Source organism: Nestor notabilis, unplaced genomic scaffold, assembly GCF_000696875.1.
Source record: "Nestor notabilis isolate BGI_N333 unplaced genomic scaffold, ASM69687v1 scaffold31170, whole genome shotgun sequence".
In the NCBI taxonomy this organism is placed as follows: domain Eukaryota; kingdom Metazoa; phylum Chordata; class Aves; order Psittaciformes; family Psittacidae; genus Nestor; species Nestor notabilis.
In genome coordinates, this window is record NW_009910274.1 from 13,630 (window position 1) to 27,119 (window position 13,490).

General features: G+C 37.5%; 1 protein-coding gene across 2 annotated transcripts in view; it reads right to left on the reverse strand.

Moving 5' to 3' along the window:
• Nucleotides 1-878: 878 nt before the first annotated feature.
• RFTN2 (raftlin family member 2) overlaps nucleotides 879-13,490 on the reverse strand; it is a 29,046-nt gene continuing 16,434 nt past the window's right edge. For both annotated transcript variants that reach the window (XM_010009282.1, XM_010009274.1), the window contains 4 exons: nucleotides 12,876-12,997; nucleotides 11,609-11,712; nucleotides 4,772-4,850; nucleotides 879-1,198 (listed from right to left, as the gene is read on the reverse strand). In XM_010009282.1, the coding sequence (XP_010007584.1) occupies nucleotides 929-1,198; nucleotides 4,772-4,850; nucleotides 11,609-11,712; nucleotides 12,876-12,997 (575 nt within the window). In that variant the 3' untranslated portion in view covers nucleotides 879-928. The remainder of the gene's footprint in view (nucleotides 1,199-4,771; nucleotides 4,851-11,608; nucleotides 11,713-12,875; nucleotides 12,998-13,490) is intronic.

A 13,490-nucleotide genomic window follows, 5' to 3' on the forward strand; every position in this document is an offset into this window, starting at 1 on the left:
ATCCTTGCTGGTATTTGATGCAGGTGAATACACTTTACCTAGTGTGAAATACATTTAGCTGAGAAACTTTACATATATATAGCAGCATTTTTGTATATGTTCTATAATGCTGCCTGTTAAGTTTAGCCTATTTCATCCTCCTATGTACTACCATCATCGTGCACGTTGCTGTCAGTGCTTCTTAGTGAGTTTCTCAAACTGCTTTTTCATAGACTGCAAGTTATCTTTCAGGGGGTGAGTGGTTCTGAATTTCCACTCATGAGTAAATTATGAATACATCATTATACAAGCTATATGCTCAGATAGCTTTTGGCTTAGATGTATTAAAATCCTGCATAGGTGAAATTATACTACAAGAGCAAGTGTTTGCCTACAGCCTCCAGAGGTTTTCAGTACATAGCTTAAATTGTTAAAACCTAGTGTAAGACAACGTTTCTCTAGGCTTTTGCATTTATGCAAGGCAAGTCAAGTGAAAATTACATTAAAACTTGACAACAGCCAGCCAGTTTGTTTTCTCCACCAATATTTACAACACCCTTTAAAAACAAAACAAAAACATTCTTCCAGCTTGTGGAAAATACTAAACATCCTCATTCCTTTCTCACTCACACAATTCAAACTGTGACTGTTTGCAGCATTTGCTTCCTTGCTTGTCAAAAGCATTAACAAGTTAGCAGAGCACCCAGTCATGTAAATATTCTACTAAAAAGAGAGACAGAAAACCAATTATTTTGCAGTAGTAGTATTACTACAGTAGGATTAACACAACAACGAAACAGACAAAAAACCAAAATGAGTCTGGGAAAAGACATAGGGTTACACCAATACATTTAAAGTAGTATGATTTAAAAAAAATCCAAACCAAAACAAAGTCAAACACATCTGTGTGAATTATGTACATGTCCATCTGATGCAGTTACTTACTTTATCACATACATGTGACCTGAGTGACCCCATCTTCCTGGTCAAATTGTCCATCATCCAGTTCTCTTAATACTCCATCACTACTACTGAATCCTGGAAAGCCTCCATAGTGGGAGGATCCCTCCTTGATCCAACATTGCTTAGAAGGAGATAGGTGAAACTCATCAGGTGGTTGTCCAGTTTCTACAGGATGAGAAGTAGCTGTGTCTAATCCAACACTTCTGCTAGAGACTTTGCCTCTTTCCTCCCCAATAACTTGTCTTAAGGATTTCTTCTGAAATACAAAAGGATGTTTAATGTTAGCTCACTTAAAGGGATTTTAACATAAGGCAGCATTTAACATGGTTTCTAACTATGAACTCTGGAGAAAAAACATCTTTAAGGTCCCTTCCAACCCAAACCATGATATGATTTTATGCATTTTAGCACCAGGAGCTACCCATGGCACTCAGATCAGTGATGATGCAGCATCTCCAGAGGCAATGTCAGTGCCTTGAGTGACAGCAGAGTAGCATGGTCAGCAAATGCTCTGCCTGTCTGCCTGGAGCCTTGCTGTCAGCACAAGAACTACTAAACCAGGAGATGCTTTGCCAGGGCACACAGCCCTGTCCAGAGGAGGAGAACATCCAGCTAAGGAGGAATCCAGCCTCAGCATGCAGGACACAAGCACTCTGGCAGGGGAGTCTGCACAAATACAAATCCTTTAAAAAGAAAGTCAGCCCACAAATGTTTTTGCCATGCTCTGGCAAGTTCTGTGCCTCCCCCTTCTATACATTGCTGTGGTTTTTTTTTCCTGAAACCCTTTTGAAACAGTAAAAACAATGGCCCTTGTGGCTAAAGGAAATGTATTTAGGGAAGCTAAATACAGGAGACATTGGGAAATTACACTAAGGGGAAATAATGTTGCCTCAGGAGAAAAAGAAAATAAGCTTTGCCTGGATGCCACAGTAAGAGGATGGAGAACTCTGCTGAAGGGAAAAAAGGGAAAAAGAGAAAAAATAACCTCAAGCACTGTGTGGTTCTATCTTGGATCTCCTCCTCTGAACTATTCTTGCAGAAACGCAAATGGTCTGTGATAAACAAAGAGCCCACTGAGACAGTATAGCCCTCCTAATCCAAGAGGCTTTTGAACCATTACATAAATCAGAAGCCAGGTCATAATGCACTATCCCATCAACACACAAGACAGAGAGATGAGCTGCAAGGACATAAAATATACCCTCCTCAGAAAAGAGACCCTGTGGGAATAAGAGACCAAGTAATAGGGGCTTTCCCCCAATCCTTACTGAAGCAAAATGGAAATGCTAACTTTGACCCAGCGATTAAAAAACCAACAATGCCCAACAATACAGAATCACAGGAATTAATGCTTTTACTGAGACATTTGCAAGGGTTTAATAAAGACATACAGCTGTGTTATCCATGTCCAGGGGACATCTGCAATGAGCATATTAAAGTTTGTAAAGCAAAAGTTAATGCTTTTGGATTTCAGTAGCTTGTTTTGCACCCGAAATCTACCTACTCAAAGCAAAGCTTGCACAACATCCTATATTAATTAGGTATTACTAATAAATCTGTGAATTTAAGTTGTTTGCCAGTTCGGACATTTTGGTAAAAAAGCAATGAAGTGAAAAGATGAAAACGTAGGGGAAAACCAACATAATGGGAAAAATAGAAGGAAAATGTTACTCTGCTGAATGTTTCAGCTTCAGCCTGCACCACCTATTTATCCCATGTTAAAATAACCTTGGCACACTGAAATTTCCTAGTGGAAAAGTAAAACATTCACTGTTACTTAAAGAGCACATTTAGATACTAAGTTTGTTTGGTCTTTAAACAGTAATCCTGATGTAAATGGCTACAAATCAGCTATTTCTTGTTTACTTCCAGTATGTTAATGCTTAAGTAAAAGGCTTCTCATTATAACAAACAGTAACTACAAAACCCACCATTTTATTTGTATAAACCAAAGCTGCTGATCAACATGCAACTGGGTGACAGAATTTAAACTGTGAGCATAATGCTTCCTATTTTTAATTTAAACTGCATCTCAAAGATTCATCAGTTGCTCAGACTGAATGCTTTCACAGAGCTGGTTTGTATTGCATCTCTTGGCAGAATCCAGTCTTAACCATTCTAACTTGTGTCATGCAGTTATGCTGCCTTTTAAGAGATACTTACAGTTAGAAATAATATGCCTCCCCAAGGAAAGAGTATTCATATCAGGAATCCATGCCCTTATTATACAGTGTATTAAAAAAGTAAGGAAGTATCAGGAAAAGGATGACTATTTCATAATGACTGACACAATTATATTTTTATATATTAAAATACTGATATAAAAATTATGCTTCAAACATACTTTCAGAAATGTATTAGGAAAGCATGTGAAGACAATGAAGTCAAGCATAAGAGCAGGGGTCAGAAGGTTTGAAAGCTGGAGATACTTAGTACACAGGGAAATCAAAGGAAAGAACAAACATATGAGGAGCTGGGAGAAAAGAGGGTATGAATGAAAGAGATTAAGACATTGGCAAGAGAGACTACACAGAACACTAAAGAGAAAAGAGCATGAAACTCAAGCTTTGTATATGAGGAAATAAATTATAGTGTCCAACAACTAGCTGGGAATTGAGATGGCAGGAGAGAGAAAAATAGGACTTTAATTGTGCATGCTGAATGCAGTTCTTCCAGGCATGGAAGTCATAATTATCAGGGGACACAGTGGGAAGGAAGTTAGGCTGGAGATAAGCAAAAGCCTGGAGAAGAACAAGAGAAGTTAGAGAGTATTTTAGAAACACTAAGCAGAGGGAAATAAAAATGATGGTAACAGACTGGGTAGAAGGTAGAAAGGATAGAGAAAGATCAAATATGAATGCAAGAAATTTGGAGATCCATGAAACTATTGGTACAGATGGAGGAAGAAGAGACTGGGTATCACTGCCTTGTAATAGTGTACAATACCACGAATGACAGTTTGTAAAGTTCTACTCTGGTGCTTGACATGAGTGAGAATGCCCGTAATTTTCATAGCTGCTTAAGCCATGTTGATTAGAGAAAGGTTGAAGGGCCACTGAAGAACAGAAATAACAAAAGTTACAATCCATCACATGATGTTGGAAGACTTGACAAAGTCCACCAGTAGCTCATCCTTCTTTGGCCACAGCAGAGTTTACTACAGCACTGTATAGGTGCAGTAACTGTTGTGACCTTGGCTCTGAGTAGAACACAGTAACTGCCGGTTACTTAATCCCCAAAGCACTTTTATACAACCACTCAAGAGCCTCAGTCTAGAGGGGCAAGGAGTTGCTGAGGTCCAGCTGCAGGAATCTTAAATCCTCTACTTCTGTCACACATTTTCATGCAACAACAGCTAACATCCCTTTATCCTGTTACCCTCCAGATTACAGTATCCTTTGCACAGCTTGACACTTGTGTTTGTCTACAAGTGTGAAAGTAGATGTTTTGGAGGTCAAAAGAAAATGTTTTCTTTTTCATGTGAAGCAGATTACAATCAGAACATTTAAGACTTCCTGAAGACTTCTAAAGAAATAATTACAGCATAGCCAAGCTCATCCACCTGAGACACAGTAACTTCTTTGCACAAATCAGGGTTTTTTGCATGCTCATGCTCTTCTCTGTGGCTTAATTTGAGAGCTATATGGCTGAGGGAAAAATAGTATGACTCAAGCTGCAAAAGGCCTCTGCAACCTTGAACTTGTTTCAAGGGAAACCTTTTTCTGCCATGTTTTTCCCCATGAATTTTGAAGCTTAGTTTGTTTCTACACCTAACCATTATGTGAATGAGACTGGTTTTTTATATTAATACCATAAAGATGTTACTCACCTCTGGTGTCTGGACAGCAGAATTCCACATAACAGGTCTCTCAAGAAAAATTACTTGCTTTGTGGCCAGATTTCCTTCACTAAAATTTGAAGAAAATAATTTCAGTATTTTAAAAGGCAGCAATAGTCACTGTAACAAGTTCATACCTTTTGGAGTCAACTGTAAGTTGTGAGTATGTAAGTCCATGGCAAGAAGGGGATAGATTACCAAGCATGAACTGCTTTATTAACTCCTGAACAGTTCTGTAATCACATACAAAAAGAGCATAGAAAGTACAGAGCTGGGTTAAGGTGTTATATATGGAAATACGTATAGAAGAAAAAATTCATATTGCTATGGTTAGAGTTATTTAACATTTGTTCTTGAAAGTTTAAGTACCAGAGCTCCTACTTTAAATCAAAGCCTGCACCTTTATGCCTGCAGTAAGCCTCAAAAACCCTTTCACCTAATCTTCACTGTCACACATACAGCAATATATTGCTACCTATTGACACCACAACGAATAGGCCCCAGCTCAACAAATCCACAGCTTCAACGAACCTCTCTATTTATGGTATGGAACCTGGGAAGTAACATTCTTTACTGCTAAGCAGAAAGTGCTTTCCAGTTGTAATGTGACATCTAACTGACATAGCAGGCTAAGCTTGTTATCTTACCACCTATGGATAAAAGGTCTCAGCTCTAGATGCGCAACAAGATAAATGACACTGGCTGTTTTGTACATGTGTAGGAAGGACAAGAGAATACAGCAGGAAGATAAATAAAGGGGGAAAAAAAAAAAAAAAAAAAGAAAGGAGCCTCAGTTCTTAGTCCTGGAACTCTGAGAAACGTTGATACTGTTGTGGTAAATATAATTTCAAGAAGCAAATTTTTTATTTTCCACCCCCAAAGAAATACTTTTACAAAAATAAAAGTGAAAGGACAAATCTGTTCCTCAAACCAAATCTGATGTTACTGACAGGATGTTTCAAAAGTGTTGCGCTCTCCTAGTACTCATGATAAATCCTTTTCAAGTTTTTATGTACTCATTTTCATCACCTTTCCACCAAAAGTTCAGGTCAGCACATTGATTGTTTATGTGCTACAAAGCTCGACTCTGTGTCACTGCAAGAGCGCAAGAATTTCAAGACCAGAGCTCTAGGATGGGAGGGTTTAAAGAATCCCTGTGCTCTTCTAAATACGAGATCCTACATTTTGACAAACTCTTCTCCCCCCATCTTCTACTTCTGCAGTATTCAATGAGATCTTCAGGCATACAAAGGAAAGACTTAAATACTTTGGCAGAAGAGCAACTACAGATTTGAGAGCATGTTAAAGAAAAGCAGCAAAATATAAACACAAAAAAAGACATGTAGCAAGGTCACTTGAAGTATCTATGATTCCATCTAGTCTATCAATCCTAAACCAGTATTATTCTGCATAACATTATGGAAAGAACTACTAGAATAATGTAAGCTTGTACTTCAGTATGGGTATGTCACAATGTTAAGAACCACACACAGAAAACTGAGATAACTGGTTCAGATCTCGTGCCAGGGCTAGGACTGATAGAATTAATTTATATTTATGATTAGGGACTGGCTCCAAGAAAAATCAGGGATTAAAACTGTTCCTATGAGATCATGAAGCACCTGTTAACAGCCTGCCCCAGCAGAGCTTCTGGTAGTAAACCTGACAGTACACAAACCAGCACTAATCCCAGCATACTCAGCTACATGTGATCAGTACTCAGCGGTGATGGTCTTGTGACTGTGTTTAGTCTCTCAGCTGGACTAAAAGGAAGATAGTGAACTCAGGTCATGGCGTATGTTTGCACATTTTCTTTGGATGAGAATAGAGAACTACTTTAAACTCCAGCTTCTGGGGAAAACAAGGAGGCCGAAGAACAAACTCATTAGTTTCCTGCTCTGAGAGCCCCTACCCACCTATTTGCATTCATTAAAAGAAAATGTGTTACAATTTTATGTCATGATAAGTAGATCAGCAATCCTGCAACCTCATTCCAGTTGGCTAGGCATCTCTCCCTGCCTCAGTTATGTCTGTTTTGATAATATCAATTGGGAAACCTCTCTTCTAAATGAGAAGGCTGAGCACAGTCCCTGGCATAGGGAAGAGCCTATGGCTTATTTTGTTACAGTGTCTGCATTCCTTCAGAGAAAAGAAAAAATCCCCCAACTTTAAGCTACAGCTTGTACAAATTCTACTAGAACAGAGGAAAGACACGATGGTGAGTAGACAATAAGTAAATTAACAGTTTTCTAAGTCTGACCTTATTAAAATGCCACACACGACAATGCAGCTATGAGCTTAATTCACAAAGAACTCAATGACAGTGGGATTTCCACAGAATTTAAATGAGAAGTGCTTAGAGCAAGCCACTCCAAAGCTTCCCTCGCATTTCCACATTCCCTCTTTGCCTCGTCAGTCAGGGCATTTTGAGAACTTGCATTCAATAGTTTGTCATGATAAATTAATAACCACAGAGGCAGTGTTTTGCACTGTGTTTGCTTGCCTGCTTTCCGGCGCTCACAGACAGTCTGCATTGCCCCTTTTCAGGGACTACAGTAATCAGTGAAGGGAAATAAAGGTCACTGCAGAGTAAGGCTGCTGAAACCTTTTCCTGTCTCTTCTTTTAAGAGGGATGAAGAGCAACAGAAACTCTTTTGTTAAAACACCAGCAATTTGCTTGTCTGCTTATGCTGCACTGGCAATATATTTGTCCTTTTACATGTATTTATTAAATAAGTCCTCCAAAACAATCACCAAGCTGGAAGCCAAGTTTTCCTGCCAATGACCCTGATTTTTATAGATTTTTTTTTTTAAATGCACAAACATTTCATATACAAAGCACTTAATTCTAAGGTTAAACAATGTTTTCTGAAAAATGAACAAAAGGAGCAGGATGATGAATTCTTTTAACCCATTCGGGTGTTTTGAATTTCCCGAAATAATGAAGTTTTGCACTCCTTTGGAATTGCACAGCATCTAGACTTCAGTTACAAGACAGACACCAGCTTGGGACCCCGTCTCCTCGCTTAAGGGATCTGTTCAGTGAAAAATTTAAAAACAGCTTACAAGTAATTCTGATTTTAGACCACAAACATGTATGAAATTCTACAAACTCATGATAGTACCATATTAGTAACTGCAGTAGTACTAAGTTACCAGCAAAGTACCTTCTAACATATTGTTCCTCACTCACTAGATTTAACTCCTAAAAGGACAATTAATTTTATCCTTGATACATATAGTTATGAACTTGGCATAATTACTGTCAAATTCTTGTCTGGAGACATTTAACTAGTAAGTAAGAGCTGTATACAATGCAGAAGTCTCTTTAGGTCACGAATATTATTGTGGATCTGTCTTGCACTTTTTATGCTTTTTTTAGTCAAAAATTATTTATTGACTGATGACACAGTTTAAATACCCAAGATATGGATGGATACAACAAATGTTGCATCATATGTACTTTTTTAAAAATCATGCTGTTTTCTCATATCCCTGGAAAGAGGAACACTGTCAGAAGATGGGAACTTCTGTAGGTTTTATAGTATGCTGACCCCCCCAAAAAAAACCCCAAACCCCACAGTGCTTATTTTTCAAACCGCATTGCACAAAACAGCAACTCTGTATGTTTCAGGAATATGACATTTACCATTGCTCTATTTGTAACAGCAAAGATTACATTTCTCAAGAAAAAGTTTGCTGCATCCAAAGTGCCTTAGCCATTGAGGTAGGAGTTAAAGGACTAAGTAGGCCTATAGACTGCTGTCCCTGCCTGAAACATAGCACTGATCCATGACACTGGGCTGTCACATGCACAACACTTCACACAACAGGATGTTTGATTTTATGGAGAGGAACATCTGTAAAAAAAGAACTTCAAAACCAAAACCACAGGAACAGACATGACAGCTGGTGGTGTTTTTTAAACTGCTTCAAATCCTAAGCATGTGAAAAAGAAGGAGCACGTCAGTGCAGGACAACCCTATCACACTCCAGAACCTGTGTTAGCCTGTTGGTCACACTCTTCATTTTCAGACAAGCAGTGGGTATAATGGCTACAAACAGATCATAGAAGATCTGAGATGTGGGAAAGTTTTGCAATGATTTAGAAGAGGAAAACAAAGAATAGAGCAAAATAATATGGCGACTAAAAATGGGGAGCAGGCTGCCCTTTTAGCAATTTTATTCTTAGATAGAATTTTCTTTAAATACTTTGTACAATTTTATTTTTAAATAAATATGAAAACATGAATTTGCCAGATCATCCCAAAATGATACTCATTTTGTTTTTCCAGTGCTTCTGAAGCAAATTAATATGCAGACTGGGTCTTGAGGTCAGAGTTCCAAGTCTGGGAACAGACCAGCTGTTCGGCAGCATAAAGTGTCCTTCTTTATTGAGACATTTAACTTGCATTCCTAGGATAATCCACCACCACAGTAATGGCATCTTTCATATCAGACACATAGTAACCATCCAGGAATTTCTTCTCCTCTACAAATACCAACATCAATGCTAAAAATAGTATTTATCAATCACTACGTAGCTTATCAGGACGGATACATTCTTTCTTGGACTCCAAAGAATTCTTAATCCCTAATTAGGATTTCTTGTTCATGGGTTTTTTAAGAAAACTGAATAGCTGTATATGAGTTATACCACAGACACACAAAACATGGTTTAGTATATTTCTCCCAAAAGTATCTCACAAGCTGCAGCAGGACAACAGAAAGTGTTAGACAATTCATGTAGACGCCTACCCAGCCATTTAGGCCAGAAAACAAATGCCTTTTATTAGTCTGAATTATTCTAGTGTTGATACAAAATTAATCCAGGTTCAGATTTGACCAGGACACAACCCCTATTTTGCATGATCACAGCCATTAATGGGCTGGTTGTTTCACAATGCTAGTTCAGACATCTTGTGCAACTTAAGTATCTTGCTGGTATTATTACCTTCTTACCACTCCAAGGAAGAGTTCCAGCCTAATTAATCTGCTAGCACTTCCTACAGCACTTTCCCTCTATTTTTTTTCTTACAGCACTCAGCTGCTTTTAAGTGGCCCTGACTTTGCTCTGCAATCTATGAGGTATGAAACACCCTACAGTTTTGTAAGAATCATATAATTACTGAATGGTTGGAAGGGACCTTAGAGATGATCTAGAATTTTGCCTACTGCAAGCACAGACTGATACTCAGATTGATTGACCAGCAGCTGCTCAGGATAATCTTGACCCTGCTGTCCAAACCCTACAGGGATGGGCACAGTTACACTGTTTGCAGGATACAGCAGTTTTGAGGATGAAACCTCTCTCTCATTCTATGACCACAGCACACCATGACTACTAAAAAATCTTTCTCTCCCCTTGTCCACTCACATCCTTCCACAAGTAGATCCAGATCCCAAAGGCTCTCAAGCTCTCACGTTTGGCCAAAAATTTCAGCTGTTTATGAAAACCAGGCTCATTGTCTCACATACCCTTAAGTTACCATGTTCAAAGCACTTAGACTATGAAATTAGATACACTTAGACTATGAAATTTTGTTTGAAGAACTTAATCAAAGGATAACTATTTTTTTCATATTCTGAAAACTGCTTCTTTCTGGAGCAGAAGCTTTACAAGTTCAGAATTTAAGAAATTACAGAGAAAAACAAAACGAAGACCCTTAAAAAAATAATAGCAGAAGATGCCATCTTGTTTTACCACAACTTCTTCTGTCTTTGCATTTAATCAGTTGGTTAAACTATTACAAAAATACAGCCTCCAAAACACTGCATCACCTACTGGCTGACCAGAAAAACCTCCTTCTCACATGGGTGAGTTGATTTAATTATGCCAAATCACTTGAACAAAACACCACTTTCTTGGAGCAGTTTTCTTAGAACCTTTCATTCACATCCTTTTTCATGCTGTCTTGATTTAATACAGTGAGGTCTGGATCCAAAGATTACTCAAGTCACATTTCCATTGTCCTTAATGAGCCCTAAGCCATGCCTCAGTACATTTGTTTGTTTTCAAACCTTGGCAATCTCAATCTAATGGGAGGGGAATTAAAAAAGAAAAACAAGGAAAAAAGAAAAGAAAAAGGAGAGAAAATAAAGAGGTGTATGCTTAACCCAGCATTTGACAGTTTTTAAGCTTGATAGGATGAAGAAAAAGCACAGTAGTTTTTGTTGTTAAAGACCTCCAAAACCAAACAAAAATCTGGAATCCTACAGGGAATTCAGGTCTACTATTGAGCTCTTCTTATGCCTATAAAGCCCCCTCAGTCATTTAAATAAATATTACAATAAGAGAACTGAAATCCAGTAGTTTGGTACTATACTATATAACGAAACATATTGTCTACATCAAAGAAGAGTAACAGCCCAGTAACTTGCTGGATTAGCACATTCTCCTCCCTAATTTGCAATAAATACGACTGTCCTGTGACAACATGACTTTTCACAGAGTCTAAACCAGTCATTTGCCAAGGTCCTAAATTACTGAAACATTTCAACACTTGTTTAAACTTGAAGTATATGAGTAACCCCACTGCTGGGGACTGGCTAGGTGCTAAAACATCTCCTAAATAAAATCTTTCATGTTTAAATACAAACAATGTATTTAAATTCAGGATGATCAGTTTCATTTGAAGCTCACTGAAGCCAGCAGTCCTAAAACAGTGTTGTAAAAAGGATTCCACCATAATGCTCCTTACGCCTCAAGTTTCATATGCAGTTAACATTATTAGCATTTTTTCTTCCTTTTACATTCAAGTACACAAGTAATCATTTGATGATTCTGGGATGTACACACCAAAATGCTGTAATATATTGTTTGGGTACCTGTCATGTCGTACGATAGGTGTAGGCAGGACACAGGTCAGGAGCCATCCAAATTCAGCCAGCGTGTGCAATAAAGGTCCATAATCTGTTTTAATTTCACACCCCTACATTAATAATTATAAAAAGTAGTAAGGAGACTCCGTACAGGTTTTATTTGCATTTCTACACAAATTACAATGACTCTCCTAACTTACAATGAGGTAAACCTTTGAGATGACATTCGCTGTAGATTCACTATTTCAAACTGAAAATCATTTCAGAAGTTCAAGACTATGGAATACTAGGAAATTAGGCAGGACATACTAAGTTCAGGTACGAGCCCCAGTTCAACAAGACATTCAAAGCACATCCCACTTCTGAAAGCTTTTCATGTTGCTAAGTTAACGCCTAAAGCTTTTCGAACACCATAAAAAGATGTCTCAATGGATTTAGGTTTTTACTTCACATCTGAGTAATAAGCATCTCATATAGCTAGATACTTCATATATATGAAATATATACTAGCTGTATAGTCTTTGGTGGTTAGTGATTTGTTTGGGGTTTTTTTTGTAGTTTTTTTTGTTTGCCTTTTTTAATTTAAAAGGTCTTAGTTTTATGTTGTTTCTTGTCACATTGATAAATGTCTTTATCATTGAATATTTCAAAAAGAAGCCCTTAGTATCCTTCAACAACTATTACTTTCAGATCTCATTAATACCAATAATCTTATAATACTAAAATATTATAAAAACCATTATATTATTTTATTGCTGTACCATGCTACAGTAGTACATGTAAATTTATTAGGAAACATGAAGTATTTCGTATTTAGCAGTAAAATTTTACTAAGAATATACATCTGAAAAGCACATACAATTAATTCTCAATTTTTTTCTTGTGCTGTTTCTAGGTTTTACTATTTTCTTCCCCTTTTTATTTAAGAATACAGCAGCAAATTGGCAGTGGGACTGCTGAAGTTTTGTCTAAATTGGTCTCAAACACACATACAAAAAAAACCCAACAAACCAAACATTTTCCTTGGTGGTTGAGTTTGCTGGTTTGAATGCTTGCAAGTATCAGGCCACACTCCCTGCAGCATATTTTTTTTATGCACACTGATCAATGGCCACAGGCCTGACTTGATTTTTATGATTCAACACTTTGGTTTATGCAGGTGGCTTCAAGGAATCACCCTGAATGTTCAATCACTGGTACAAGCTTTCTAAGGGAAAAAAAACAAGGAAAAATGAGAGTAGGAAATAGCGATGCTAAATAATCACCAGTTTACCTCAATTACTGTCCATTGTTCAACAACTATAGCATCATTTCCTTTCCTGTTAGAACCTGGAACCCCAGCACCTTCTTCTTCGTAGATAAATAATCCTTCTAAAGATTTAGGCAAATAGTCCCCTGTGAACATAAAGGCAAATATAAACTGAAATATAAAGTTTTAGGTTGGTATCTTGTTGTGATACATACATGGACTTGTTTTTTCTTATTGAACAGTCCTCTAAAATAAAAATAAAATGAGACAGCAAATAATTCAAATTTGTTATTTCTGTGTTTGGTGACAGCTTGATAAAGTATCTGAATCCACTGTATTAATCAACCCCCTTTTTGCTACACAAATTGAACTACGAACCATTTTGTTTTCTCAAAAGCATTAGCCACTTTCATGCTCAGATCTGAACTCCAGTTTCCTGTATTCAGCATATCCCCTGCAGCATACGGGCATAAACCTTCTTTACTCAACTTTTGATATTGTACGCTGACAGTAAGAGCGGCTTTTAGTGTGGTGGGAGAGACCATAAAGATAAATGAAGCATGAAGTGCAAAGCCTAGCTACTGTTACTTAAATAAATACATAAATGGGCACAGGAAGAGGCTCAAAAAGAAGTAATTC